The 26,336-nt window shown below is 39.9% G+C and overlaps 1 protein-coding gene across 1 annotated transcript in view; it reads right to left on the bottom strand.

Moving 5' to 3' along the window:
• Positions 1-5,418: 5,418 nt before the first annotated feature.
• The window catches only part of LOC128902983 (interleukin-31 receptor subunit alpha-like), a 39,864-nt gene continuing 18,946 nt past the window's right edge, over positions 5,419-26,336 (bottom strand). Inside the window, exons 8-17 of the mRNA XM_054186789.1 lie at positions 25,103-25,244; positions 24,859-24,941; positions 22,052-22,262; positions 21,296-21,454; positions 20,123-20,245; positions 19,380-19,532; positions 17,547-17,690; positions 15,203-15,299; positions 12,466-12,529; positions 5,419-9,373 (exon numbers count right to left, since the gene is read on the bottom strand). Of these exons, the coding sequence (XP_054042764.1) occupies positions 8,888-9,373; positions 12,466-12,529; positions 15,203-15,299; positions 17,547-17,690; positions 19,380-19,532; positions 20,123-20,245; positions 21,296-21,454; positions 22,052-22,262; positions 24,859-24,941; positions 25,103-25,244 (1,662 nt within the window). The 3' untranslated portion in view covers positions 5,419-8,887. The remainder of the gene's footprint in view (positions 9,374-12,465; positions 12,530-15,202; positions 15,300-17,546; positions 17,691-19,379; positions 19,533-20,122; positions 20,246-21,295; positions 21,455-22,051; positions 22,263-24,858; positions 24,942-25,102; positions 25,245-26,336) is intronic.

Here is a 26,336-nt window from a genome sequence, read left to right as displayed (position 1 = left end):
TCCACAATTGTTGCTCTGCTTTGTTCAATTTTAAGGGGATACTCCTCTTACTTTACTAAAACTTGTTTAATAAGTCTTCTGAGCTGTTAAATACTTGTTTTTCTACTATCTTAGCGTTTTCTTCACAAGTATTCAACTCTTCCGCATCCCAGTCATCCTGTCCGGTCTCCTCAGGATGAGGTATCTAGTAAGGACTAGACTTGTTGGAGCCGTGCTGTAAATTATACTGACCCATGTTAGAGATCAGCCTCAAGCTAAATGGTTAGTATTTCTGAATGACCCATAACACAGAATAGATAGAAAGACGTTATGAGATGGTATGTATTAACCAGGAGCAAACATGCAGTGCTTTTTGGTTAGTTTCAGTGTGCCCAGTTAAATTCTCCTCTAGCCAGAGGAGATTTTGGGTAGATATGTTATTAAAGAGTTTATTGGGATGCAGAGAAGAGGGGCCGGCTTCTACAAAAGATGTTGACTGTGTATTTATGATGTTAATTGCAAGGTGTTATTTGATCTGTCCAAGTTCCGTTTGTATCAGCAAGGAGATGCTTTGATCCGTTAAAGGTCCCTGGAGCTGTAGATAAGTTTGTTCTGTTGCTTAATCTCCAAAAAGGAAGGAAAGATGACAGCTGTACGTTTATGGTGTGAGCCTGGGAGAGCTGGAGACTCCTTTATGGTGACATTTCTCAAATAGTCTGGGACATGCAGTTAAGTCACTGAAATACTCTGTTCTATTTGTAACAGGCCTTACAATACTTGCTTTATTCAACAAAGTGTGGCTTTGCTGATTAAAGTGTACTTCAGAACCTTTTGATCGAAGCAAGTGTTAGACCTGGGTCATTGCATTGCACTGAATGGATTAGAAATGGACATTTACTGTGCTTTTATGGCTAGATGAAAGATGGTAGCCAAGTATTGCATAAGTTAATTCATTCTAATAAATCAGATTCCCTTTGATCATTCTTACCTGGGGTAATTTATAGCTGTAAGGACTGTAGTAATTCAGTAGATGATAATAAAACATAGAACTCCTACTTACTTTATTTAAGAATTTTCTTCTGTCAGATGTCTAATGCTATTCCAACAGTTGCTCATAATTGCAATTGGAAAGAGTCGCATATCCCTTTTGAAGTGATCATGTTTCATGGCTTCTGTGTCATCCTCTGCCTATAAGATAAGAAATTTTTGCCTTTATGGTCTTTATAGAAAGGGACAAATAGAGATCAATAAAGAGCAATAAGGCATAAATTATTATTTTAGAGGCTGTATCAGCCTTCCAGATCATAGGTCTCAAGAGTTTTATCAAAGCAGTCGAGCATCATTCCTGTTCCCTGTCTCCCCCGAGTTTAGAAGAGCGTAAAGGGGTGAGTCCACGGCTGCTGGTTCCACTGCCGATTCATCTTCTGAGTGACAGGCACACATGTGAGATGCAAAGTGCCTAACCTTAGTGACCAAATGTCTCTGTCCGGGATAATATGATTATTTATACCGTGTAAACTGTTGCTGCTGCTTGGTGCTTAGCTAGTTGGAAGCTGTGACAACATTTTGGTGGAGGAGGAGGGTTGGGTTTGGGGCCAAGGGGTGAGAACTGCGTATGGTTCGGTCTCCCTATTCCTTTTTGTGTTATGAAAGTGTGAACTTGCATAGTATGAACTATGACTTGAGATGGAGTGGAAGACCAGATGTATAAAGCATGAATGGCTAACGGCTGTACTGGTTGAAGGGGACTGCAGGTGTGAAAGTGGCTCAGTTGCATCGTGAGACAGAGGAATGAAAGTAGTTTGCAATGAGACCCTGCGGTCAGACGGGCACTTAGGCAGGATGCTGATTTCGAGCTTAAACAGAAACTTGGCTTTACCACTGTGATTTGATAACCTTTTAACACCAGCTTTACAGAAAGCTCATGGTGTTCTTGCTTTGGGATCACTGCGGTACTGATGGCAATATACCTTTTCCAGCACAATACTGTGAATCAACAGACAGAAACCTTCATTTTTTAATACGGTTCTGTGTATCACTTTACCAAGACTTTCTAAATTGCATTCTGGGATTTCATGTAGCAATACTTTGTTTTGAAAATGTTGCCCTTCATTCCTGTGAACACAGGCTGGTTTGAATGTCCTGAGAGAGAAATCTCAAAGAAAGTTTCAAGCCCCTTAAGGCTTGTTTGAGGGGATTACAGTGGAGAAACAGAAATGTTCAAGCCAGAATCTGTCCTGGAATTTCAAAAAGTGCAAGTGTGACAGCTAGTGTAGGAAGAGCATCTGCCGCACTGCAGTATAGAATTCAGTGCTAGAGCACCCCCTCTTGAGCTACCGCAGTAGCATGTCAGATAGTGTTTGAAATACTGCATATTTAGACATACAGTGTGCTACAGGCTTTGTTACAAGCCTACCACAAAGCACCACTATTTTTAGTGCTCTACCACTGCTATTTTAGTACCCTGATGCAGTAGTAATCTGCTAAAATGCACTGTAATGTGATGTACCTATTTATACATTAATAAAAGATACTCCATGTACAGGTTACAGAGCCTTTTTAGTCATATCTGAAATAGCTTCATTTTGACTTGAAAGATGATTAAGGGACTAGAACATCTCTCTTATGAGGAAAGGCTGAGGGACCTAGGTCTTTTTAGTCTGGAAAAAAGACGACTGAAGGGGGATGTTATCAATGCTTATAAATACTTCAAGGGTGGGTGTCAGGAGGATGGGGCCAGGCTCTTCTCAGTGGTGCCCAGCGACAGGACAAGGGGTTACGAGCACAAACCTGAGCATAGGAAGTTCCACCTAAACATGAGGAGGAACTTCTTCACTTTGAGGGTGGCAGAGCACTGGCACAGGCTGCCCAGAGAGGTGGTGGAGTCTCCGTCTCTGGAGACATTCAGAACCCGCCTGGACGCGTTCCTGCGCACCCTGGTCTAGGTGACCCTGCTCTGGCAGGGGGTTGGACTAGATGATCTCCAGAGGTCCCTTCCAACCCTACCATTCTGTGACTCTGAGGACATGCCCAGCTTTACCTGGTGCCTTAGACCAACACTAGGCCACTGAGGCTGATGTATGTTGGAGACTGGCATTTGATTATATGCAGCTAATTAGCTGATGAAATGTACTTGTTTGAACTGTTTCTTTTTTTGGGGGGTAAAGGTAATTTAAAATGCTTGGGAGCAGGAAAATGCTTTTATTTAATCTAAAACAAGAGAAAATTAAGTCAACCGGAACTCTGTAGTCCTTAGCCTATGACTGCAATGAGAGTTTTGCCAGCGTGGAAAAGGTTGGGGGGGGACCCGTAAGGCTGGTTTCTGCTGACCCGGCTTCACACATTGTACCGTGATGCCAGGATGCAATACCGGGCCTCCCACGCTGCAGGGCTGGCTTCAGGTCCAAACCGCATTGGGACTGCTGGAAGGACAGACTCTGCCATTATAGGGGCATAAGGAAAAATAGATGGTGTATCTTCCATTTTGTTCCTAGTGCTTGGAGCTCTGTCAGTCACCTTGTTCTCTGCATCCAAACCTTTCCTTTCATTCCTTAAAGCTTTCCAATAACCAACCAGCCTTAGTAAAAAACAAACGGAAACAAAACCAAAACACAACTGTCCTTAGAAGTTGAAAAAGTAGTATTCTCTTATGCCTGTAACTGATTCTCCAGTGTTGCTTCTCCATGTGCTAGGATCAGCACAACTTTTCATCAGATCTGGAGAACAGAAACTGAGTCATTTACAGTATAAGAAACAAAATAGATGACTATTTGCCAATAAAATATTTGATGGACACAGGATATAAAGCTCACTGCAATCCTCCATTTTCAAATACACCAACATGGAAAAAGAGAGAAACCCTGATGCTCAAAGAAATATAAAAGTAAGAAACATTCTTACAGCAAATGGCATCCAACCTAAATGACTATGTGATTCTATTCTGTGATTCTATGAAACACTGAAGGGGTCTCTGAGGATGGGCAATGTGAATGACCATTTCTAGCACAGCAGGTTGTTTTCAGTTTTATTATTAGTATTGGATTTGTGTGGCAAGGTTTTCATAGCTGGTGGAGGGGAATGGAGGGTTAAAGGAGTGGCTTCTGTGTGAAGCTGCCAGAAGCTTCCGCTGTGCCCAGGTGAGCCAATGCCAGCCGCCTTCAAGACAGACCCACTGCTGGCCGAGGCTGAGTGCATCAGCAACAGTAGTAGCGCCTCTGTGACAACGTATTTAGGAAGAGGGGGGGAAAAACATGTGCAACAGTAGCTGGGAGAGAGGAGTGAGAATATGTGAGAGAAACAACTCTGCAGACATCCAAGTCAGTGAAGAAGGAGTGGGAGAGGTGCCAGAGAAGGTGCAAGAGCAGATATTCCCCAGCAGCCTGGATTGAAGACCATGGTGAGGCAGGCTGTCCCCCTGCAGCCCATGGAGGTCTACGGTGGAGCAGAGATCCACCTGCAGCCCATGGAGGATCCCTTGCCAGAGCAGATCAATGGGAAGCCTGCACTGGAGCAGACTCCTCGCAGGACCTGTGACCCTGTGGAGAGAGGAGGCCACACTGGAGCAGGCTTGCTGGCAGGACTTGTGACCCTGTGGGGGACTCACGCTGGAGCAGCCTGTTCCTGAAGGAGCGCGCCCTGTGGAAAGGACCCACGTTGGAGCAGTTCATGAAGAACTGCAGCCCATGGGAAGAACCCACATTGGGGAAGTTTGTGGACGACTGTCTCCCATGGGAGGGACCCCACACTGGATCAGGGGCAGAGTGTGAGGAGTCGTCCCCCTGAGGAGGAAGGAGCGGCAGAGACAACGTGTGATGAACTGACCACAACTCCCATTCCCCATCCACCTGTACCACTGAGGGGAGGAGGCAGAGAAAATTGGGAGTGAAGTTGAGCCTGGGGTTAATTTTCTCATTAACCTACTCTGATTTGATTGGTAATAACTTAAATTGATTTTCCCCAAGTCGAGTCTGTCTTGTCCGTGGTGGTAACTGGTGAGTGATCTCTCCCTGTCCCTATCTCAACCCACGAGCCTTTTGTCATATTTTCTCTCCCCTGTCCAGCTGAGGAGTGGGTGATAGAGCAGCTTGTTGGGCACCTGGTGTCCAACCAAGGTCAACCCACCGCATTAATCAAACTGGTGCTTCCACTGTAGAAATAAAATAGATATGGGGATAAGATTATTCCCCCCATTGTCATGGAGTGATTTGTTTTAGCAGCAGTCTTCTCTAAACAGTACTTAGAAGTGACGGATGAAAGCTATCCCAAGTTTTATTACCTGTGTCCATACAGATCCCATCAACACAATACCATGACACAGTTAACATCATTCAGGCAGTAGACACACAGTACCATCAAGAGAGAGAGAAAAAGGCAAACCAAGAGCCTGTGACACAGAGTCGAGAGCTCCGAGACAAATATCTTCTGTAAGTAGAGGGCTTTAATTAAGTGCTTCATTATTTTACACTTTTTATACCCGTAACCGCGTTGACTCAGATTGACAGGATGCCCCTGTGCTCTCTGCTTTCAGGAGGACTCTGCCCAAGTGCAGATGTCATTGTGCCATAATGGTGGCTTTTTAAGGTTGGCAAAGTACCCCAAAGGCTTAGATTTTTAGAGGATTTGTAGATATTCTGTAGCTACTATTATTCTATTTGGTAGATAATACAGAGTGAAAAAAAAAGCTCTGGAACATTGTGGTTGCTTAAATCTCCTGATGCAGACTGAGTAGCTGTTTATCTTGTCTCCAAAACACTGTGATAATTTTCAATGCTGTCTGTCTACTGCACTGTAGTCTGACCTTAAGTGTAAAAAATAAATAAATAAAAATCTCCTGGTCCATACTACATTAAAGTATCCAAAAACCACAATTACTCTGAATACCAGAAAAAATAGGTATGTACTAACTTTGCTTTGTGCATGTTTTTAGAGGACATGTTAGAGACTGAATATTAAATTTCTTTCTCTGTAAATATAAAATGCTAAAACATGGTAACCCTCCAGTATTATACTCTATGCTATCAAACACTATGCTTATGTGCCTCCAGGCCCACGTTTAAGTGTCTAAGCTTTTACAGTGTCTAAATTCTCACTAATGCTAACAGTGGTCATGTAGAGCTATGCTGATAGGGGAAGAAAAGAAAAAAAATATTTTAAAATGCCTTGGCTTTTTTGGTCCTGAGCCTTCATATTTGCAATTTCACTCAATACATACTGACGTCAAGAATACTGAAGCTAAGAACACTACTGAAACCACTTGAACAGTGCTATAACACATGAAATGAAATACCTTACATGATTATTAGTAGAGGTAGCCTTCTGCAGTCATTATACATCTGTATATGCACACACATTTTTAAACTGCCTGAAGAGGTCAGGCAGTTGGACTGGATGACTACTGTAGGTCCCTTCCAACTAAACTAAAAATCCCCAAGAAAGAACCAAATAATTAAAAAAACCACAAAAAATTATTTGATCCTGATCTAAAGGCCTGAGCACTATGTGACTCCTAATCCTATGTCCCTGAATATGTACATTATTCCACCAAAGCCTCCTTTTTGGCTGGACGAAACCATTTAGCAAGTGTACTCTTGTATTTCTCTCCACAGAAGAGGGTCTTTCTTTGCTCTCAAAGGATGCCTCATGATGGGATGAGTTCTTCATTTATATCTCATCTCCATACCAGGCTTTTTCACGTATCTCTCATTCTCCCAACGGTACGCCTTACAGCCATTATACAAGTATTGAGGGTGGTATTGCTCTAATGAGAGCACACATATACTGTAAGCTTTATAACAGAAAGTGGAATACATCCACTTGAGGCAAATAGGTCCATATGTACCTCTAGGGGAAATTCACCCAGCCCGATAAATGGATTTTCTTTAGCAAGATGCCAGGCAATGGCTAATATTATGGAAGCAATACTCACCAGGTCAAAAGCCCAAACTGTCTTTCGAGTTTCATTATGAAGACTGCTTCATATACTGAAACTGGTCACAAGCCATTGGTTTGATTCTACTTATTTACTTCATAGTCTATATGTAACATAATAATATGTGCTGGTTTGGTAGGTGCAGAGCAAGAAGAAATGAATTCCTTGTTTACAGGAATGAGTAAGTTATTTAAGGTACCAACTGCACCAGGAAGATAAGTCACTCTGACCAGAAATGGAAGAAATATTATAGGTACTGAATATGGTATTTCTTTATATTTGGGAAATGGACAAATTAGGCGGTGTTCATGTGACTACTTGATAATAAATGTATATAATTTGAGGACTTGCCCTTTCAGCCCCTCTACTAGATATTGCAAGTAGCAACAGCTTTGCTAATAGCAGGATAATTTGTGTTCTCCTAAATTCAGATCAGGCAAAGTCACCTGACTGAAGTTAAAAAAATGAAGACAGACATTTAAAAGACTGTTAAAAGTTTTGAGGTGGTCTAGGGAATGCTCCTGTTACTCCTTCTTTGAATGAGTAGAGGTAACAAGGGTGAGTGGAAATTGATACATTGTTTTGTGGCAAAACAATGCGTTTTAAGTGCTAAGAAAAAACAACGCAAAACCCACAGTGAAATACAGTTCTGCCAGTCCTAACATACATACAGAGATATAAATAAAGAAAGAGTGAATATAAATAGGAAAGTGAATAAAACAGGTTTTGTTACGGGGCCTCAATAAATCAGTCAAGTGGCGGATATGCAATTTCTTTGAGCTTTTTGCAATCATGGCTATTCTATAACTCATACTGCCCAATATACATGGAAAATTTAGTGTGAATGTGAATCATCCTTCACTTTTAATGAGAGAATTTTAAAAGACGTCTGTCTAAGGAGCCTCCAGTGCTTGTGGTACAGTTGATCAATTTCTTTCTCTGCAAAATAATTTCAGTAAAATGCTCAGTAAACTAGAGACGACAACAATAAACTGGGTCTTCTACAATAACTGCAAACCATTAATGCCTACAGAGTTCATGGGTGAGAAGCTGTTGTAAGCTGGAAAACTAGTTCAGACTCCTTACACCCTGGAGATACGCAATGGAGTCACATAAAAAGCATATTAAGGAAGACCCTTTTATCCCCTATATTCCAATGAATCCTCCTCTAATCAAGCTTTGGAGGGTTGACTAACTAAACTATCTATTCAGCTCTTTAAGTCTGTTCAAGAGATACTGTAATTGCGTGCAGTGTGAAATTGTATCTACAACTACATCTTGTAACAGAGCATGAATGGATTTCTATGTCTGTGTAGATAAACGTAGGAAGAAATAGCCTTAATTTAATGCAAGTAAAAACTCCAGTACTAATAATAATACTTATTGTCATCTTCATTTACACAGCACTATTCATCTATGATGAATAAAGGTGTAAAGACCTAAGATGTAAAGCACTTAATAGGACTTTACATAGATTGATAATCATCATTTTCTATTCCTAAATTCAAGGGTTTTCACTCTTTTGTTTGGCCAGATTTGACCAACTGCAGAGCTTCTTTGGAGTGGTAGACACTCTTGCTGGAATTTTTACTGAAGAACTTGGATATGAAAATCAAGTCTTAAACTAGTTGCAGTGATTAGAGAACGCTCCTGATGACTAGAACAACATTGTACTTCGAGCAAAACCCTTGGAATTCATTCCTGATTGCCCTGGGACTAAGCACTCAGCAAGAGGTACCTTACTGAAAGGTTTTTCATACAGTTCCCTGAATGTTTTGCCTGTGTGAAGACAGCAGGACTTTCCACTGAATTACTGTGGTGAAACAGATAATCTAATTATATCTATTTCACCACGGAAGCTTATTGAAGTAGAGACTAAGTATTGTCACAAGCTCACTGTCCTGTATGGTCCTAATGGCTCCATTCAAGCACCAGAGGTTTTGGAACTTGGTTTTATGGTACAAGAAATTATAAAATGCTTCAGTTTGAATTGACTTGTCCCATCAAAGTCGGTCCAGATGGCAAAAATACTACCTGGCTTTGTTTGAGGTAGTCTTGGGGAGCAAATAAAACCTGATGCTCAGTTTGTGCTGGTTTACCGTTTAGTTCCATTTCCAAATGAGGACGAGCAGCTCTTGCAGGCAGCTTCACTGTCAGACTCATCAGGGCTTTCTGGCTGAACTCCATACTGGTGTAGTCACTCAAGAGTGGTACTGTAATGGAAATGATTCCTTCTTCTTCACTTGTAACTGCTTTTTCGGGGATTTCCTCATGCCTTAGGCTTATGTCTGTGTTGTTGCTAAGTTCTTCTGACTGGCAAGTGTCACACTTGCTGTCTTCCCCACCATCTGTAAAGAGGTCTACCTTCAAAGGAGCCTTTGAATCATGCTCTATGACATAAAGGCTGGTGCTATCATTGTCTGACAGCACCTGGAGCAGTGACCTTGAAACAGGTTTCCAATTAGTCTACGAGACAAAACAAGGAGAAAGAATAATTTTAGTATCACACTTTTGTGAAGTGGAATTGTGAAATAAATAACAAAATACTAAAGCTAGGAAGCAGGCAGACTATATTATATATTGCCTATATAATATTCTAACATCCATTTTATCCCACCTTCACTGGTTTTAGAAACATAAATGAAAATATTTATTTCCCTAATTTAGAGGACCATCTTCTCCTTTCCCATAGTATTTAAGCAAAGCTTTTCTTGCTTTTATGTGTGCTTGGGACAAAACGTAGTGGTGATCAAAGGTAGGCTTCACGATGTGCTGTTCTGAGACTCACAGCTTTCAAAAAGTTTAACAAATGTGTTACTATAAATACGCAACAGCTTGAATTGAACAGCAGCCAAACAAGCTTTAGCTAGCAGCTACTGCAAGCAGTTTGTTACTCAACTTACCGCCATGTTGTGATCTAAGTGTACCCCGGGCTACAAGTTTTTGCAAATTCTGGATGATAAAATGGAGAACTGCTTGTAACACTAAGCATAATTCTTATCCACTTAGATTTGCTCTGCTGAGTATGCCCGTTTTTGCCATAGTATTTTTTAAATATGGCAAGGCCGGTATGTTCTCTGGTATAGCTGGTAGCTTTTTTTTTTTTTTTTCTGTTTTGTCTTTTCTCTCCTCAGTTACTTTAAATTTGTTTAAACTGCTATGGTTCTTCTGCTACATTGCACAAATAACCTGATGTGGTTCAGTCTTGAAACAACGTACAATTAGAATAAATATATGGAATATAGTAAGATTTACTCCTTGCTTCCATTTTACAGTGCTCATTTGGGGAATACCTTTGTCCACATGTCATGAACTGTTCATAATATCAGATTACTTCTAGGCAATATATCTGGTAACTGCTTTATTGTACTGTCTCCTCACATACAGCTTTTTCTGCTTTCCCCAAGCCCCTTATCTGATATCTGTTATTTCTGTTTCTGCCATGTTATCAACATTTCACTATTTCTCTACCAGACTTGGCTAATACAGTCTTCATTTCCCTTCATAGTTTCTTTGCCTCTGCAGGAACAGTTAAATACATTTTAAATTGGTATATTTTGCTTTAAAGTATTTATATCAGTGGCACTCTGGTTCATAAAACCTATTTGTCCTTTCTATAACATGCACCCTCAATGTATTTCACCTGCGCTTGTTCACAATGGCAAGTATTCTTTGAACCTATTAGGTTATTTTGGCTGGTAGTTCTTACTCCTTTCTTGCTGAACTTCTATCCTGCAATTCAACTCCACCTAAGCTTATTATTACATTGAAACAGCTTCAGGTCTTGTGCTTTCTTTCTACCTTCTTTAAGGTAGAAATTCCCCAAATACTGAATATACTAGATTCATTTTTTTGCCTTTGAGAAGTCTCACTTCAAACAAATATTGAATCTGCAGATGTCCCACTTTCTAAATGTACGATGGAGAAGAAGCAAGAGGATTAGGTGGAGTTATTTTTACTGGAGTGGCCCGTGAAGGACATATGAATCCCAGCGCTGAGAACTGGAAGTTGCCTGGTGCTCGTAAGCAGATCAATTTCTTTAACTGGAGAAAACAGTGAAACTGCAATCTTCTGACAGCATCATTTTTGAAACTCTGACTTTGTACAAGTGTACATTTGTACACCTGATCCTCCTTTGTTCAGCCTTATCCGGCTTTGGCAAAATGAATATTTGACACTAACTCTGAGCTCATCACTTCTTTATCTGCATTTGGGTCGAAGAAAGGAAAAATGCAAGCACGGGAGTCCTGATCTGGAATATGAAAGCTCATTACTTGTTCTGTTGAAGGAAGCAATGCTTAAGTTCAGCAAAACCTTTGATTACCAGCAGCTTGTCAGGGTCTTCTGAAATTTCCTTGCTGATGATTTCGTTCTGTGTCCTAGATTTGGACAGTGTCTGTCTTGTAGATACCTTCCAGCTTCTGCCTCATCTTTGACTAGATAGATAGAAGTCTGTATTGTTAAATCTCACATATTGGCTAGAGAAACTAGATCTACAAGTGCCAAATTAAGTTCAGGTCTGCCAGAAAAATCAGAGAGATCTAAAAAGGAAAGCTGTAGAACTTACTGCTCCAAAAACTTACTGGTTGGCATTCCGACACTTGTGAGATAAACTGAGGTCTCCTAGAGGAAGGACTTTTAGTACCAGCAAAATTGGAGCGAAATTTGTTTAAAAGGGGGGAGGTAAGGAAAGGAAGATGCAAATAAGCCCACTAACAGGCAAAAATGAAGGTTTCCAGCAGCCCCCTTCTAACAGCTGATTTTCAGGCACTGCTTCAGTCCTGAAATTCAGATATCCTTACCAAAGCATATTGGAAAGCTGTGGGCAAGATTTGAACATGCTGCTGAACCTCGGTGCCTGTTGACTAGCAGGTGCTCCTCAGCTATCTACCCGCTGACCAGCCAGAGCCTCTGGATTGCTCTGGAGGTGGGTAGACTGAAGGGTGAAGAACAGATTTCAGAAAACACCATATACATGGCCTCCATCATGAGAGTTCTGTGGAATTAGGCCACAATGCGTTACTTTGTATTTTGAATAACTTCTATTTAATAATCAGTTCTGGTTGTTAAAAACCACCTGGATATAAAAGCTGAATTTCTCTCTTCAGACTCTATCTCTCCCCTTCAACTTCACTTTGTTCTTTTAACAATGATACCTTTGTTAAAAAGGTATCATCACAAAAATACGCTCTATAATGTTCTCAAAAGAGTCTGAGAACCTTAGTTAAATTAAAAAGTGCATACAGCCTTTGCCTGAACAACAGCCTTTGCCTAAACAACAGCCCTCTCCCATCCTGTATTTCTAATATTACCCTAACTTCCCAACTGTTGATACTAAACATTTACTCCGGTGAAGTGTGACAAGACTAGCATTACTGATTAATCAGTAAGAAAGACCTCCCTTTTATTAAAGGAGAAGCCACTGCCTGAGCATTCACATACCATTCAAGGAGTCGCACACACCCCACACGAGTCTCACTAATAACTAGCATTACTAATTAATCAGTAGGAACGATATCCCTTGTGTGTTTTTTTGACACCACCAGAAGAGTACTTGCCATATCTTGGAGCGCACTGCTGTTTGTTGGACTTGGTACACTGGGCCAGCATGGTATTTTCAGCCTGTAAAGAAATATTCTAAATTTATTGTCAGGTTAAATGACTGACATTTCCTATGCATTTAAAATAACTACCGTTTATAATTAACATTTTATTGGTATTTTCATGACCATCAAAACAAGATGTTCTACAATGACTATTAAGCATAATGCCAATTAAAAACTGAAGTCCAAGCTTGGTAGTCTACACTGAAGTGCTGAGTTAGTGGCAATTAGCATCTTTGTTTAAGGACAAAGGAGCTGTGACAGGAGCTAGTAATGTCTCTTTCTATATGTTTAATCATTGTATATTCCTAATTTGCTATCATTTCTACGAAACCTCCATCTTTCTTGAGGACTCTTGGACATATAGGAAGAAGTGTGTTTTAATAAATATTTGCTCCTGGGCTTCTACTTAGAAGTTTATTTTCCCTCAAACAAAGACCAAGCTATTGCTGGTTGTAGCTTCTGTGCAATGACACAGGAGGGCTGGAAGAGGCTCTCCCTGGCACCCACAGACCAGAACACGGGGGAAAACACAGCTCCTGCTCTTTCCTGATTGTTTTGAGTTTGGCTCTTTCTGTGAGGAGCTATTACGTGCAGTATCTCACCACTTCACCTAACATGAACCTAAACTTAGGTTAGATATCCTCACTAAAAACTTACACCAGCTGCTTCTGCTGTAGAGGAATGGGTTTGTAGAGTTGAGTTTGCCAGTTGAGCTGTTCAAATGGTTTTCATCTGCCTGCTTGTCCACAGATCTCTCATCAGAGCCCTTTTTTTCAAGCTCCTTCCTTGCACTCAGTGGCTCAGAAACAACAGAACTGGCAATAAGCTGCTATGCTCTCCAGCTTCCCTGGGCCACCTCCACACAGGCACCAGCTCAGACATTGTCCTCCTTGTCCCTTCCTGAGAGGACAGGCTATAATGGTGGCCTTCCCATCACTCCTGCCACCCTGAGATGCTGGTGCTGGCCCCAGACAGGCTGAGGCCAGCTGTGATTTCCCTGCAGAGGGGCAGCAGTGGGGTGGGATGGGAATTTCAAAAAGAGTTTCTGCTGAGCTGACTGATCCCAATGCCATTGTTCACCCCTGGCTGCTCATCCACTGGCTCCCGGGGGAGCAGAAGAAGACCATCTCTTGATATTTTTGAGTTTTTCACCTCCCTGCCAGCAGCTGCTCTCAGAGCAACCCCTGTGAGCTCTGGGCAATGACTCACTTCCATAGGAAAAAACCACAGCGGCGAGAGACTGTGGGAGGTTATGTAGCCCATCACCCCGCCTTAGTCTCTGTTTCGGTGTTGTCTGGTTTTTGAATCAAATCTAGACTTCGTTAACTGTGAGGTACTTTGCCTCTGTTTAGGCTGTGGTTTGAGGGGAAGTCTGAGGCTGTGGAGTTACTGGATCTCCTTGCTGATCCTATGAAGATGGGTATTTGGCTGGCTGGTGAGTCCTTTTTTTATAAATCAAGCAGGCAATTGAGATGAGGGGATCCTTGGGACCCTTCATCCCAGATCGAGGTGTTCAATATTACTACATATTTAATTGCTATTTCGGAGTGCTACACCTGACTTCTGTGTGCTGTTTTTTTCAGTTTTCCCAAAGTTCTTTCCTAATGGGCCCAGACAATGAAGTATGATCTTATCTTTAACACAGTGAAGTTGGCTCTCGGTCAAAACTTCTGTGTAGGTCTCAGAAGTTCTTGTCAAAAAGGCTGGATCAGATATAGAGCAACTTAAATTAAAATCTGAAAAGGAAACTGCACAAGAGACTTAATGTAGAGGACAGCCTTTTTCCCAAAGGGAAGGGCAGGAATTTAGCCTCATGCATAAGCTAATGTGAGCTACGTCATGCCATACAGCTTTCAAGGTCACAGGTTGTACCGTCTGTCTGCTCTGTCCCTCAGCAGCTGTGCTTTCAGTTTGTGAGGCTGGCACTTTGTAAAAAGGAGAAAAGGGGAGGGTAGTGTTCCAGGACATCAAAATAGTAATATGAATGGTTGTGTGCAACTAGGTTTATCAGAAGATGAGTATTAGAACCCATTACTATGGAAGCCATTTATTTTTTTTAGTGGTAGTGTATGCCCCTAATATTGCACCTCAAATTAACTTGAGAGGGGTGTACTTTATTAAAGCAGAGAAAAATTTCTGCTAAAATAAGAGGACCTCATCCATATCTTACAGTCTCCCTCATTATTCTCTCTTCTTCCTACACTTTCATGCATTACTCTTCCTCATTATGTGCTTGTGTTCATAATTTATACAGTTAACATCCAAATGTGCTTGCAGGAAACTGCTTAGATGGCAACATCAATTTGTGTATGCTGCTGGAATTTATTTTTGTATTTCAATAGAAAAGACATGATCATCAGTTGGGAATGAAAGAGCAAAATAATCATATGCATGCTTTTTCCATATATATAACCTATTTTCTGCTGTGAGAAATGGTCCTTGCTCTTTCCAAGGGTGTTTGAGACGGGAGGCAGTCAGATAACTGTAACAAAAGCAAAAGATTATAGATTTTTAAAAAACTATCTTAATCATCTTATAGTGGTTTGTAATTGCTCTCACTCTGTAAATGGTTGGGGTGGCTTTTGTGTTTTTGAGTTGCGTTGCTTTTAATGAGGCCCAGTGCTACGAAACTTGGGGTTAAGCAAAATGGAAGCGCTGCTAACAACTTCAGTCAGTAATCCCTTCTTACCTTTTAAGCACCAGAGAACAAATGACAGGTGCAAAAATCAGAATGAACATCATGCTGAAGCAAAGGACAGTCACAAAACCTTCAAATTCTCCTTTATCTGATGGGAAATGGAGAGACTGAATCAGACTTACGGTATCAAGTATAGAAAGGCTACATTGCTTCGGCAAAAGAAATACTTCAAACAGAAGTCAAGTCAAACTTTACACATGTTCTGGGATTCCTGTAAGTGAGATCTAGTTCAAATGTGACCTGAAATTTCTGGGGAGTCTGAGGTTTTCAGGTTTAAGTTACCTAGATATATGTGCTGAATTCTTAAATCTACCATCCAAATACTTTATGATAATAAAAGAAGTATTCCTACTCCTATGCTATTATGTGAACTCTAGCTGGCTTAATGGGTCAAGACCCTGATGCAGGCTCGACTTCATAGGAAACTATTTGAGTCAAAGTGTCTTTCAATCATTTTCAGGTTTTACTAGTAGGGTTTGGGGCTTTTTTTTTTGTGAGATCCCACTCAATCCTGATAACAATGATATGGTTAGTGTATTTGGTAGGTGCCATGCTTCACCTGTTAGGAACATTAAGACAGTTTTATCAGCAGTCAGCCATTTGTCAACCCTTGCTGCAAACCTACATCTCTTATTGCCTATGTTAATACCTGCTCGATACACTTCCCGCAACCACTAACGCTCCTCAAGGAGATAAAGTGCTTGAGAGGTTAATGAAGGTTGATAAAGTGCTCGGGCAGTGAGAGCAGTGCTGCTAACACAGGAACCAAAGCAGCCTGTGATGTGAACTGTGGGTCGGGGTTGAGGTGTTCTTTACAGATAGCTAAATCAAATGTTTCAAAATAACATCAGGAAAGTGTGGTCAGTACATGATTGTGTTGCTGATACTGACAAAGTGTATTTGCAAAAAGGCCACTTGCTTTTTCTTTTTCTACCCATCCACCAACAAAATTTTTTTTTTTTTTTAAATGAAACAGATACTTAATTTTGCTTAAAAAAGTTTTTTCAAAAGCTGCAAATCGCTTTGGTGCTGAAAAAGGCTTTTTATGACAAACCTGATGTTCTTCTGATGGATTAAGTAACCTGTGAAATGGTGGGGGGAAGTAGTAAATGTAACATTTAAATTCAATGTAATTATTTGATTTTTTATAAATGTTGCATTGAATTACCTGGGAATTTTTGTTATTTTCCTGAAAAAATTGAAACTTATCCAAATATATGCTCAGTAGAATGCATGGAATAAAGTCCCGCAGAAGAGTTCCAGTGGAGACTTAAATTTCTTTTGTTGACAAGAGAACGGATTTTGTTGAAGGAGAGAAGGATATACAAACCCTGTTAATTTCAAGGAGGATTTTGAATTTCTTTCCTTCTTTCTGTTTGACTATTCGATCATTTGTGTTTATACCTCCTTCACTTTATACAAAAAAGCTGTAAGTGGGAAGAAGCTGTTGCATACTCTGTCTCTGGATGTCACAGGTTACTTTTCCTGTGGCTGACACCATCTTAGCCTGTTCTTTTCTTTTTTAATTTAGAAAGCTTCAATTGAGTAGACCTGTGGTCAAACCAAAAAAGGGCCTACTGCTGTGTTACATTCAGATTAACTGATAAGGTGTTAAAAATGTTTGAGAGATCAAGTTTAGCCAACCCTGTATGATTACAATATATGAGACTTTATAAATCTAACTGTACCAATCTTCTTAGCCTATCCAAGCACCTTTGGAAAAAGCAAACTTTTTCCAGTGAACTACAGAGGCACCTTTGGAAAAAGCAAACTTTTGCCAGTGAACCACAGGACCAAAATGTACTTAAATGATTAGAAAACAAGATACTTTGATTAGCTGTCATCCACAATAGGAACAATTGAAAGAGACTTTTTTTTTTTTTTTTTAAACAGTTCATGGCTTGAGTGCCTAACTGGAAACCAGTTTGTATGGTTGCTCAGGATTTTGCCAAGAGCAAAGACTACTGAGTTTAACAAGTCATATGCAGAATATTTAAACTGCTGAAATCTATGACAGAGATCAGCAATAAAGATATGTGCATAAAGCTAGCATAAAAAGGTCAGAAAATGTTTAAGAGATGAGGAACCCTAGCTAAGTTTTCCCTGCTTGTTAGGTAATGAAATACATAGAGTTGTAGTGTGATGCACAGTTTACCTCTAACAAAGGAACAATTTTGTGTGTTTGATGTCAGTAACCGAGGATTGAATAATGAACCTTGTGCATGAGCACTTCATTACTCCTTGGAAAGCAGGAAGGGGTAAAGAATAATGCCACATATAGTGCATAAAGCAAGGATTGATGCTGGGTAACACATGCACATAACTTCCAAAGTACCGTATTTTGGAGTCCTGAAAGGATGTGAAAGAGTTGGAGGTCCTTCGCCAGCATTAGTGAATCCTGAAATCTGCACACGGTAGGTGGTTTTTTCCTTCAGTGTGGTAAGATGGTAACTTGTGGTAGAAGAATTGAGAGTAACAGCTGAAATGCAAGAGGGGTTGGGGAAGGAGAAAATTAGACAAACTCTGCTGGCTGAGCCTGTATCAGTGTGGCTGACTGGGGAAAAGGCAAAATTCCTGTGCCCTAATCCTCACCTGGAGGAAGCCACGCTGTGCTCTTTGGATGGGTACAAGATTTCTCCAAAATACTTATGTACGTTTTAAATGCAGAGGTAAAAAGCACAACCTTTTAACACACCAAGGATGTTTAGGTGGTGAGTGCAGGAGGTTGTGTATACTGCATGACTGGAAAAAAACCACCTTACATGCGGAACAGTGGCTTTCATGTTGGCCGTAACAGTTGACATAAGGACTAGACCCTGTCAAATACTTTACCCTCACTACAGTAGTCAGTAGTTATTGACCTCAGTTTACGCCAGTGCTCTTACTCATCATTCAGTACAGAAAAAGGGCTGTGCATTCTGCTTCACTTACTTTGTAGGGCTTTCAGCTCAACCTTTCTTTTCTCATGGTGCAGTGACTTTTCCCCTGGCAAGAATAATGCAAGCAACGATGCTGCAGTATGCCTTTAATAGGGCAAAAATTACTTCTCAAGTTTGCCACTGCAAATTTAAGATCTTCATAGAAGTGGAAATAGTGTTTTAGCCTATGGGCTTCCTTACCCCCAGTTCTCCAATAAAATTATTCTTCCTGCCCGGAAAACATGGCAACTGTGTTGTGCCACTGTTGTATTGACTGATTAGGACAGAGTCAAAAAAAAGTATAATACTAAGTTCAGCCCTGAACACTCCCATTCTGTCTCCTTTTGCGCTTTCTGATAGGTATTTGCGGTGGAATAGAGCCCATCGAAGACAGTATCAAACCTGCTGCTAACGCTGCATTCTTGAAGCTTTTGTTGCTTTTTATTGTCCCATAAAGGCATAGAACAACATGAATTACAGAACCCTTGCTGTTCTCCTTCATCAGGTCTTAGGTACTATTTGTCTTCCGTAGCATGTCTTTAATTTTATTTGAAAGTCAGTATGTGCAAAGTTAATGTATTATTATTTATGGCAAGGAGACTTTCCACTGCAGACCAGAAGAAAAATGTTTATCAGAAGAAGTGTAGCAATTCTTTTTGAAAACTCAAGTGGTTTGAGCACACAACTATTAATTTATTTCAATGTGTAGAAGTTTCATCCCTTGTAGTTAAACACAAAAGCTATCAAGTTAAGAAAATGTTTCTAAAAATGAAATTAATATTAGTGTCTTTGAAAACAGGTAAGAAGTACAAACTGTATTCCCTGCTAATTGAGTTAAAAAAAGAAATATATAATTTAAGTCCTATAGAAAGGCTTAGAGTCAAGCTTGGCTGAGTTGCAATGAAACATAAAAGTATTGTGACTGAAATCTGAATTCCTCAGAAATACTGAGAGTATACAACTTCCTTTCAGTGGTACTAGAGAATTCTGCAGTGCTCTTAGAACTGCAAGTTTTAAGGAAATATTTTCTTACGAACATTTAATTTGAGATGATATCTAGAAAATCCTAGGTATTTGTAGGGTGATCTAGGGCGTCAAAACTCGAACCAGGAGCTGACCTTTGAGAGTGCTCAATTTCCACAGAAACCTAAGTAACTCAGCAGTGTGCTGCAACAGCACTTAATGGTTTGTATGAAGTTTTTCTGTCACGGCTCTGAGCTGCTGCATTGTTCTGAGCAATGGTGACTTACCCAGAGACTTTTTCCCCAATGAATCTGTGTAGCTGATCCTGTACCCCTGGAGAAAGCCCAAACAATCTTCTGCAGCTATTTTGGTCCACTTCACAAGTGCAGAATGCTTTCTGATACTCAGAATTGTCACATTAGCAGGACCTGTCCTAGGAACTTCAAAATTGGATAGTAATTTAAGTTCTGCATCAATACTTGTGCAATAGACTTACAAGACTAAAATCTAACTGTTTCCTAGAGAGCTTATTTCCTTATTCTAGTTGTCATAAATATAACTTAAAGGGTGAAAGAGAAAGGGGAAATTCCATAAAGTAAAAACCCCCTCATCTTAAGCAATACCAAAGTAGGTAGAAATTGTGACTGTCTAATTACAAACACTTTTACTCCAACAGGCACAGCTGTACTCATTTCAACTTGCGATATAAGACACTGCTGAGGTGGGACTGGAAAATCTGACTTTGGCCACAGTTAAATTTGAGCTACACAGAGTAGTAACTCTGAGACCCTCTTTGTGTTTATTTTGGTAATGTCATTTGTAATAATAATATTTCTGTGGACCTGTCAGTAGGGAACAACATTCAGGTCTTTCACTGCCAGTGCCTAACTGACAGGACCAAAGGCAATGCTAATTGGAGAATGCTGTTAAGTCACCTGGAAAAGAAACTTTGTGCAGAATTTCTTTTATTACTGCAGATAAGAACCGAGAAGAAATAAAAGGGATGAGGTTATATAAAGGACAGGAATACCTCCTTCGACTGAGTAAAAGTGGGTCACTCCAAAAGTCTTTTCGTGTCTTGTGAAACTTTCACACTGACACACATCAGATGCATGTACCATCATTTTGTACAACTTATATGGCTGAAAATTGTCTGGAAAACAAATAAAGGTACATCAAGGTTTACAGAAAAGTTATAATTATTAAAGAAGGGGAGGAGAGAAAATAACTCTATAGCTTTTCTGCATAGTTCTTACTTTATGAAACTCAAAGCATAGTATAAGTTTACAGTGCTTTACACTGAGTACAAAATGTGTGCATCCTTCTTTATTGTCTCTAGACAGTTAACACAAACTACCTCAAAAGCAGAACAAGATATAACATGGGTTTGCTTTTAAAAGATGCCAGATCTGCTTATAGTCTCCCTCGGAAGGCTTGAGCTGCTGAAGGAGAAGTAGGGAACTAAAATGGCTCTAGATATCTTAGTTCAAGGACAGATATTTCCTCCTTAGCTGGCATATTTAAAAATAAGCGAACCAACTAGACTTAAAGTGGCAGTGCAGGTGTTGCAGAAGGACCAAGGAAAACAGCGCATTCCTTTATAGAACTCTGAATTTAACTGCTCTCTACTGTACATAAAAGCCAGTTCTGAATGGCCTTTGCAAGAGTCACCTAATGATTTTAATCAAGATTTTTGATGACTGTCCTGTACAGGGATCCCTGACTGCAGCTCATCATGCATAGCTTGGTAAGCAGAATACTGGAGTTGAGAACTTAGGCTTTGAAAAGCACAGCCATTGGGATGAAAAAAGTAATCTAAGGGAGACTGTAATAGAGCAGTTTGTATTTAAAGTTAAGTCTACCTAGGGACAAGGGAGACTTTTTTTCTTTTTTGATTTCTTAAAGCCAGTAGTGTTTAGACCTGCCTGGAATGTGGGTAAGGAGAGACATCATACCAGCAACAGCAGCTTAGCTGCATTTCTTGCCCAGCTGTGACCAGAAGAATCCTACTGAAAACTCTGCTTTTTATCTGCTTTGGTGTTGCTAAAAATTGATGTCTCAGCACTGGACAAAGATAAGAGTTGCACTTATCTGGATTTTCAGTTTGCTCTTAAACACAGGATGAAAATCCTATCATCCCCAACCAAAAATAACCAATAAATGAAATGGTGCCTCTGTAAGTAGATGAGGTGGTTGCTGTTACCTAGCGTGAAATTTCCAGTAGGCGTAGTTACTATTTTCATATGCATATCCTCTTTACCAGTGCCCCAGTCAACCACAAAACATTTTGGATTGTATTCTGGAGTCCAGGTGACAACTGCATTAGTTCCCTGGTGTTTGACATGGATTTGTCCAGGCAAGCCTGTGAACAAATATACCATTAGAGATCAATTAACAGGAAGGCAATTTTCTCCTCTCTTGGTTGCTTTCTCTCTCGTGCTCTTTTTTGAAGATTATTCGTCAAGTAGTTATCATTGCAGGTGACCAGTATATAGTAAGGTTTACACTGGTAGGTCAATAAAGAAAATTTAGCACCCAGTACTTTGCAATGGTCTGTGAGAGCTCCAGTGTTAATTGCTGTTCATGACTTTAATTTCCCACAATCGGAAAAGGGGAAATGGCTGTTCTAAGCCTTAGGAAGAGGAAGCTTGATGTTGATAAATAACCTCCCGTAGCTATTAACTGCTATATATAGAGCAACTGCGAGGTAGTGCTTACCTGGGGGAGGAGGAGAAGGGGCTAATTATGGATTATAGCTATACATACTTTGCATTTTCTGCAAGGATCTTAAACATTTTGACATTTTTAAAGACAGATTATAAAATTAGGAAAGGCTTTCAGACTGAAACTAAGGGGGGAGAAGAGCAATCTGCCATTTTGTGGTAAAAAGTGTATCTTGTGTCAAACAAACAAAGTTTTTATTTCCACCACTCTAATGAATGAATGATAAGGTAAGTACCTGTTGCAGAGAAGTCTGGGACAATGTAGATGGCTTGTGGAGATTCTCCTGCTTTGTTATAGGCGGAAATATTAACAGTATAATAAGCCATCGATAGATTTAGAAGAACTTTTCTGTCCTTTAGAAAGATGGGATTTGGTGAATCCCTGCAACTGTTGGGTGTTCTTTCCACCTTAACGTAATATCCAAGAACGTTCTTACTTTGTGTTACCTAGTATGAGGAAAAAGATTATTATTCTATAAACGTTATTACGTCCTGTGCAGAAAATCAGGAAGAATTACATTGTATAAACAAAATGTCACCTTTAATGATGGGGATAAAATCATACTTTTTAAAATTAGGTTATTAGGAATCAATGAAGCAAAGTATTTCCTTAAAATTAAGAGCATGCTTAAATTGAGAGGATTTAAGCACAGGATTAAGTGTTTTGCTTAATTGGGATCTTAGTTATGTGTATCCAATTAGTAATAACAGCAGTGAAGCAGCTGTAACATTCTCTACGTTTCACTGGAACATACTCCTCGTAATTAGGAGCTTGAAAGTTAATGAGAGGTGTTTAATTGCAATTTATGCCTCTGGGAATCTTCATCTACTAGGCTCTGTTAGGCAAGTGGTCTCTTTGAGGATAAATGCTAGTAATTATACTACAACTTTGGAAGTTGTTATATATCCTTTGATACAAATTTTTAGGTGGTGATAGTTCACTCATTTTACTGTACTAATCTTTATGAGAGATTGGGAAATGAATGCACAGAAATGGAAATTACTGCAATCTAGATGGAAACTGAACTCAATACATAAAGGTCTGTGAATGCTGCAAGGATTACTTCTGATATCAAGCTTGTCTGTTATTTCTTGGCACAAAATTAATAGTGTGAAGATACCACAAAGCTGGGAAATTGGGTTATTTTAATGAAATAATTGGATACTTTTGGAGTAATACAGACAGGATGACATGCATGAATTTAAAAGGCAGAGCCATGTGTTGAGAAGAATTTCTGGTAAAGCTGGAAGCTCTTAAAATAAAAACATATGTATTCCCCAGGATAGGGAGGGAAGAGTTGGTGCGACTATTTGAAGCTCTGGTATACCAGCTGGGAAATAGCGTTAACATTTCTCTCAATGGGCCTTGAAGCTGGAAAAGGTTTCTGTGTAGGAGAAATAATTCCTAGGATATGTGAAATATGAGGTCTATCGCATAAGAAGAAACTAGTAGAATTTGGCTTTCTTAGCTTAGCAGAATGAGACTGGAAAAGGCTAGCACTGCTCTATCTTGCGCCGTCCTGCAGGGGGTCCTGTGTTATGTACAGCCATGAAAGCCATACGTGTTGCCTGGTTGGGTGTTTAAGGCTGAACCCAGCTATCTTGTGCCCATTGATCCAAACTGCATAGAGGTTACTCACTTAATGTTAGCAAAAGCAAAGGAGCTGTGGCTAGCCTCTAGCATCTTTAAGCTGTTTTCTTTGTTTCAAATCAGCTTAAACAAGTATGGCAGCAGAGCCCAAGATTTTTTTTTTCCTCTACATTTAATGTGCTAATTATTGAGTGGACTGCTTCCCCTGCCCCTTCGGTGTTTGTTGAAGCCATCTGGACTTGAACCTCGTTTTGTACCATAGACTAGTGTAAGTGTTATCCTGAATGAAGATCCTAGACCTGATACCATATTTAATATTACCCTTTTTTTTTAACTAAAGCATTTAGATGGAGAATAATTTCTTCTCCTGGCTTAGCATTTAAATTGGCATATACGGTGTATTTCTTTATCACAAAGTGGATCATTTAGTACGTAGCTTTATCTTCTTCTCAGGAGATAAGGGAAAAAGGGCATCTCTCATCCTTATCAGGAGATCAGGTGTCTATTTCCTCTGGTGTCTTTTCTTTCCATTAACAAAAATGCAAGCCATAACTCTAGAACTTTCCACTTTTTCTGATATGTCAAAACTCAGACAGACTCCATGCTTTCTGCTAGAGGTGTCCCCCTATGGCAAACTTCTTGGAGTTTCCCAATGCTCTTTCTCTCAGAATCTAAATAGAATTAATTAGTTTCCATGCAAACACCTCTAGTAACATCTCATTGAAATTGCCTGTAGGTCCCTTGACTATACATTCAAGACTGTCAGTTGTCCATTTCTTACCAAGAGAGCTTCAGCTGGTAAAACTGACTGATCTGGTGTAGTCAGTCAGCTGATAATGGCTCCTGCTGCAGAAGAGGGGATGCCTCTGATGTGTAGGTTTGAACTTTAAATGTCATTATGGGAAGCATGCAGCTAGGTGCTCTTCTTGTAAGCCAGAGGCTCTTTTTCCATCCTGGTTACAATGTACATGCACTTCTGAATTAGTAAATTAGTAGATTTACCAAGCTTTTCTGAAAGGTTTTGGTCTCTCGAGACCATGGATGCTCCTTAGGAACCATTGAAACACCAGGTGTGTCACTAGTATGTGCTAAAGACTTATGAGGACCTTTCAAGGAGAGCTTCATTCTCGGAGACAAACTTGAGGCATGCCAATTTTTAATGCAAGCTGGAAAGAATCTTTGTTCTAGACAATGTTTTTGAGCCCAGAGATAGTTGTTTTGATAATTTTTTAAGTTTATAAATTCGTGTAGTTTTTCCTTGCTGGCTTCTAGCACCTAAAACACCACCATGCAAATGCAGTGAACTCTGAAGCAAAAGTAGAATATTCAATGCCTTTTGCTTATACAGTGTAGTCTCAATACAATGAGAAAGTTTTGGGTTTTTTTCCTATAAAGTAATAAATTAATAGCATGGACATAACAGAAGGTACCCAGACTCAAAGTGATCATTACCTCCCACTTCAGAAGAACACTTCTTCTGCCTGGAGAGATTTCTGTAGTTTCATTATATGATATTCTTGGCTTTTTTGTGAGTTCTGGTAAATGCGGAAAAAGATGGAGACATGCACTCATATGAATCAGTTTGATCTTCAAATTTTCAACAGTATCTGACAATGCTATTTCATATGATACAAGATTTTAAAAGGCTTTTACATTCATGCTTATTCCTAGTAGGACAAAACTATATTTCACTTACTGTGAGGGACCAAAATCTCTTTACTCCAAATGCAAACACAGTGGAGACCATCCTTGGCTATGCATCTGAGCTGAACAATGTATGAAGACATGGCATTTAAATTTGAAATGGTGACATTGACAGCATTGCTTTCTACAGGCACCTAAAAAGAAATGATGATTAATTTATTTGACAGCGATGAAACATAATCTTATATTAACTGTTTTCTCAGCCAAGAACTGTTTTCTTCAACCTTCTGACTACAGCTGAAAGTAGGGTTTCCTGTCATCAAGGAGGAATTACTACACATTTTAGCCAATGTCTTTTAATTCTTTCAGGGCAATAACCTCTTTTTTGATGAGCTTGATCTGCTCAGTCAGGACATGTAAGCAACAGTTTAGGTCTAAATATTGCTTTCAAAATCAAGTAGGCATTATATATACCGAAAAATAATCACTTAACTCTGAGCCTTGTTGGCATTCTGAAGAACACGATGTTAACGACAAATTAATTTTATTTTATTTTTTCAAAATTTACTTATTCTCAAATGTTACAGTATGTCTAAACAGACCTATGTGACTGATGTGGTAAGGAGCATGGCTGGAAGGTGTGGCTGCCCGTGCATTAGCACCACAGAAATAATGTACATCTGCAGCTGGCGATAGCACTGGAGCTCCAGAGACTGTACAGGGAATGGAGATCATTTTGAAACAAAGACACCACCTGTGTCTAAGGAAATCGCTGAGCTGAAAACTGTAGGAGAAACTATGGTAGAGGACTGTTGCTATATGCTTCAAGTGTTTTACACTCTTCCGCAGATGTCCGTCAGTGGCGGCTATTGGAGCACAGTATCCTGCATTAAATGCACCTTTGGTCTGATCAGTTCTAGATGTTGTGATGTTTTTGGTAGAAGCGCTATTGCAGATTGAAGTATTTGTTTTAGCACCTGTCTGCTGTGAAGTATTGTTTTCTGTGTGCTTGTCTGTGCTTGTATGCCCACAGTCACCCTTTCCCTCCAGTCCCATTGTAAATGTGTCCCACATTCTTGTGGTTATGAAGAGTTCACAGATTAAGTTCACAGGATCAGCTGGGACATGGGAGGCCATGAATATTCATGGCCTGCAGTCTTTTAGTACTCGGTCATTCTTATCGTCCAGTATAGTTTTCTCTACCCATCCTTCACACTACTGACTTGAATCTCCTGTCTCCCTTGTCTACGGAACCTGTAGAGTATCTGTTTTTGCTGCTCTTAAAT

Source organism: Rissa tridactyla, chromosome Z, assembly GCF_028500815.1.
Source record: "Rissa tridactyla isolate bRisTri1 chromosome Z, bRisTri1.patW.cur.20221130, whole genome shotgun sequence".
Taxonomy (NCBI): Eukaryota; Metazoa; Chordata; class Aves; order Charadriiformes; family Laridae; genus Rissa; species Rissa tridactyla.
This window is presented reverse-complemented; position numbering and strand designations above follow the sequence as displayed.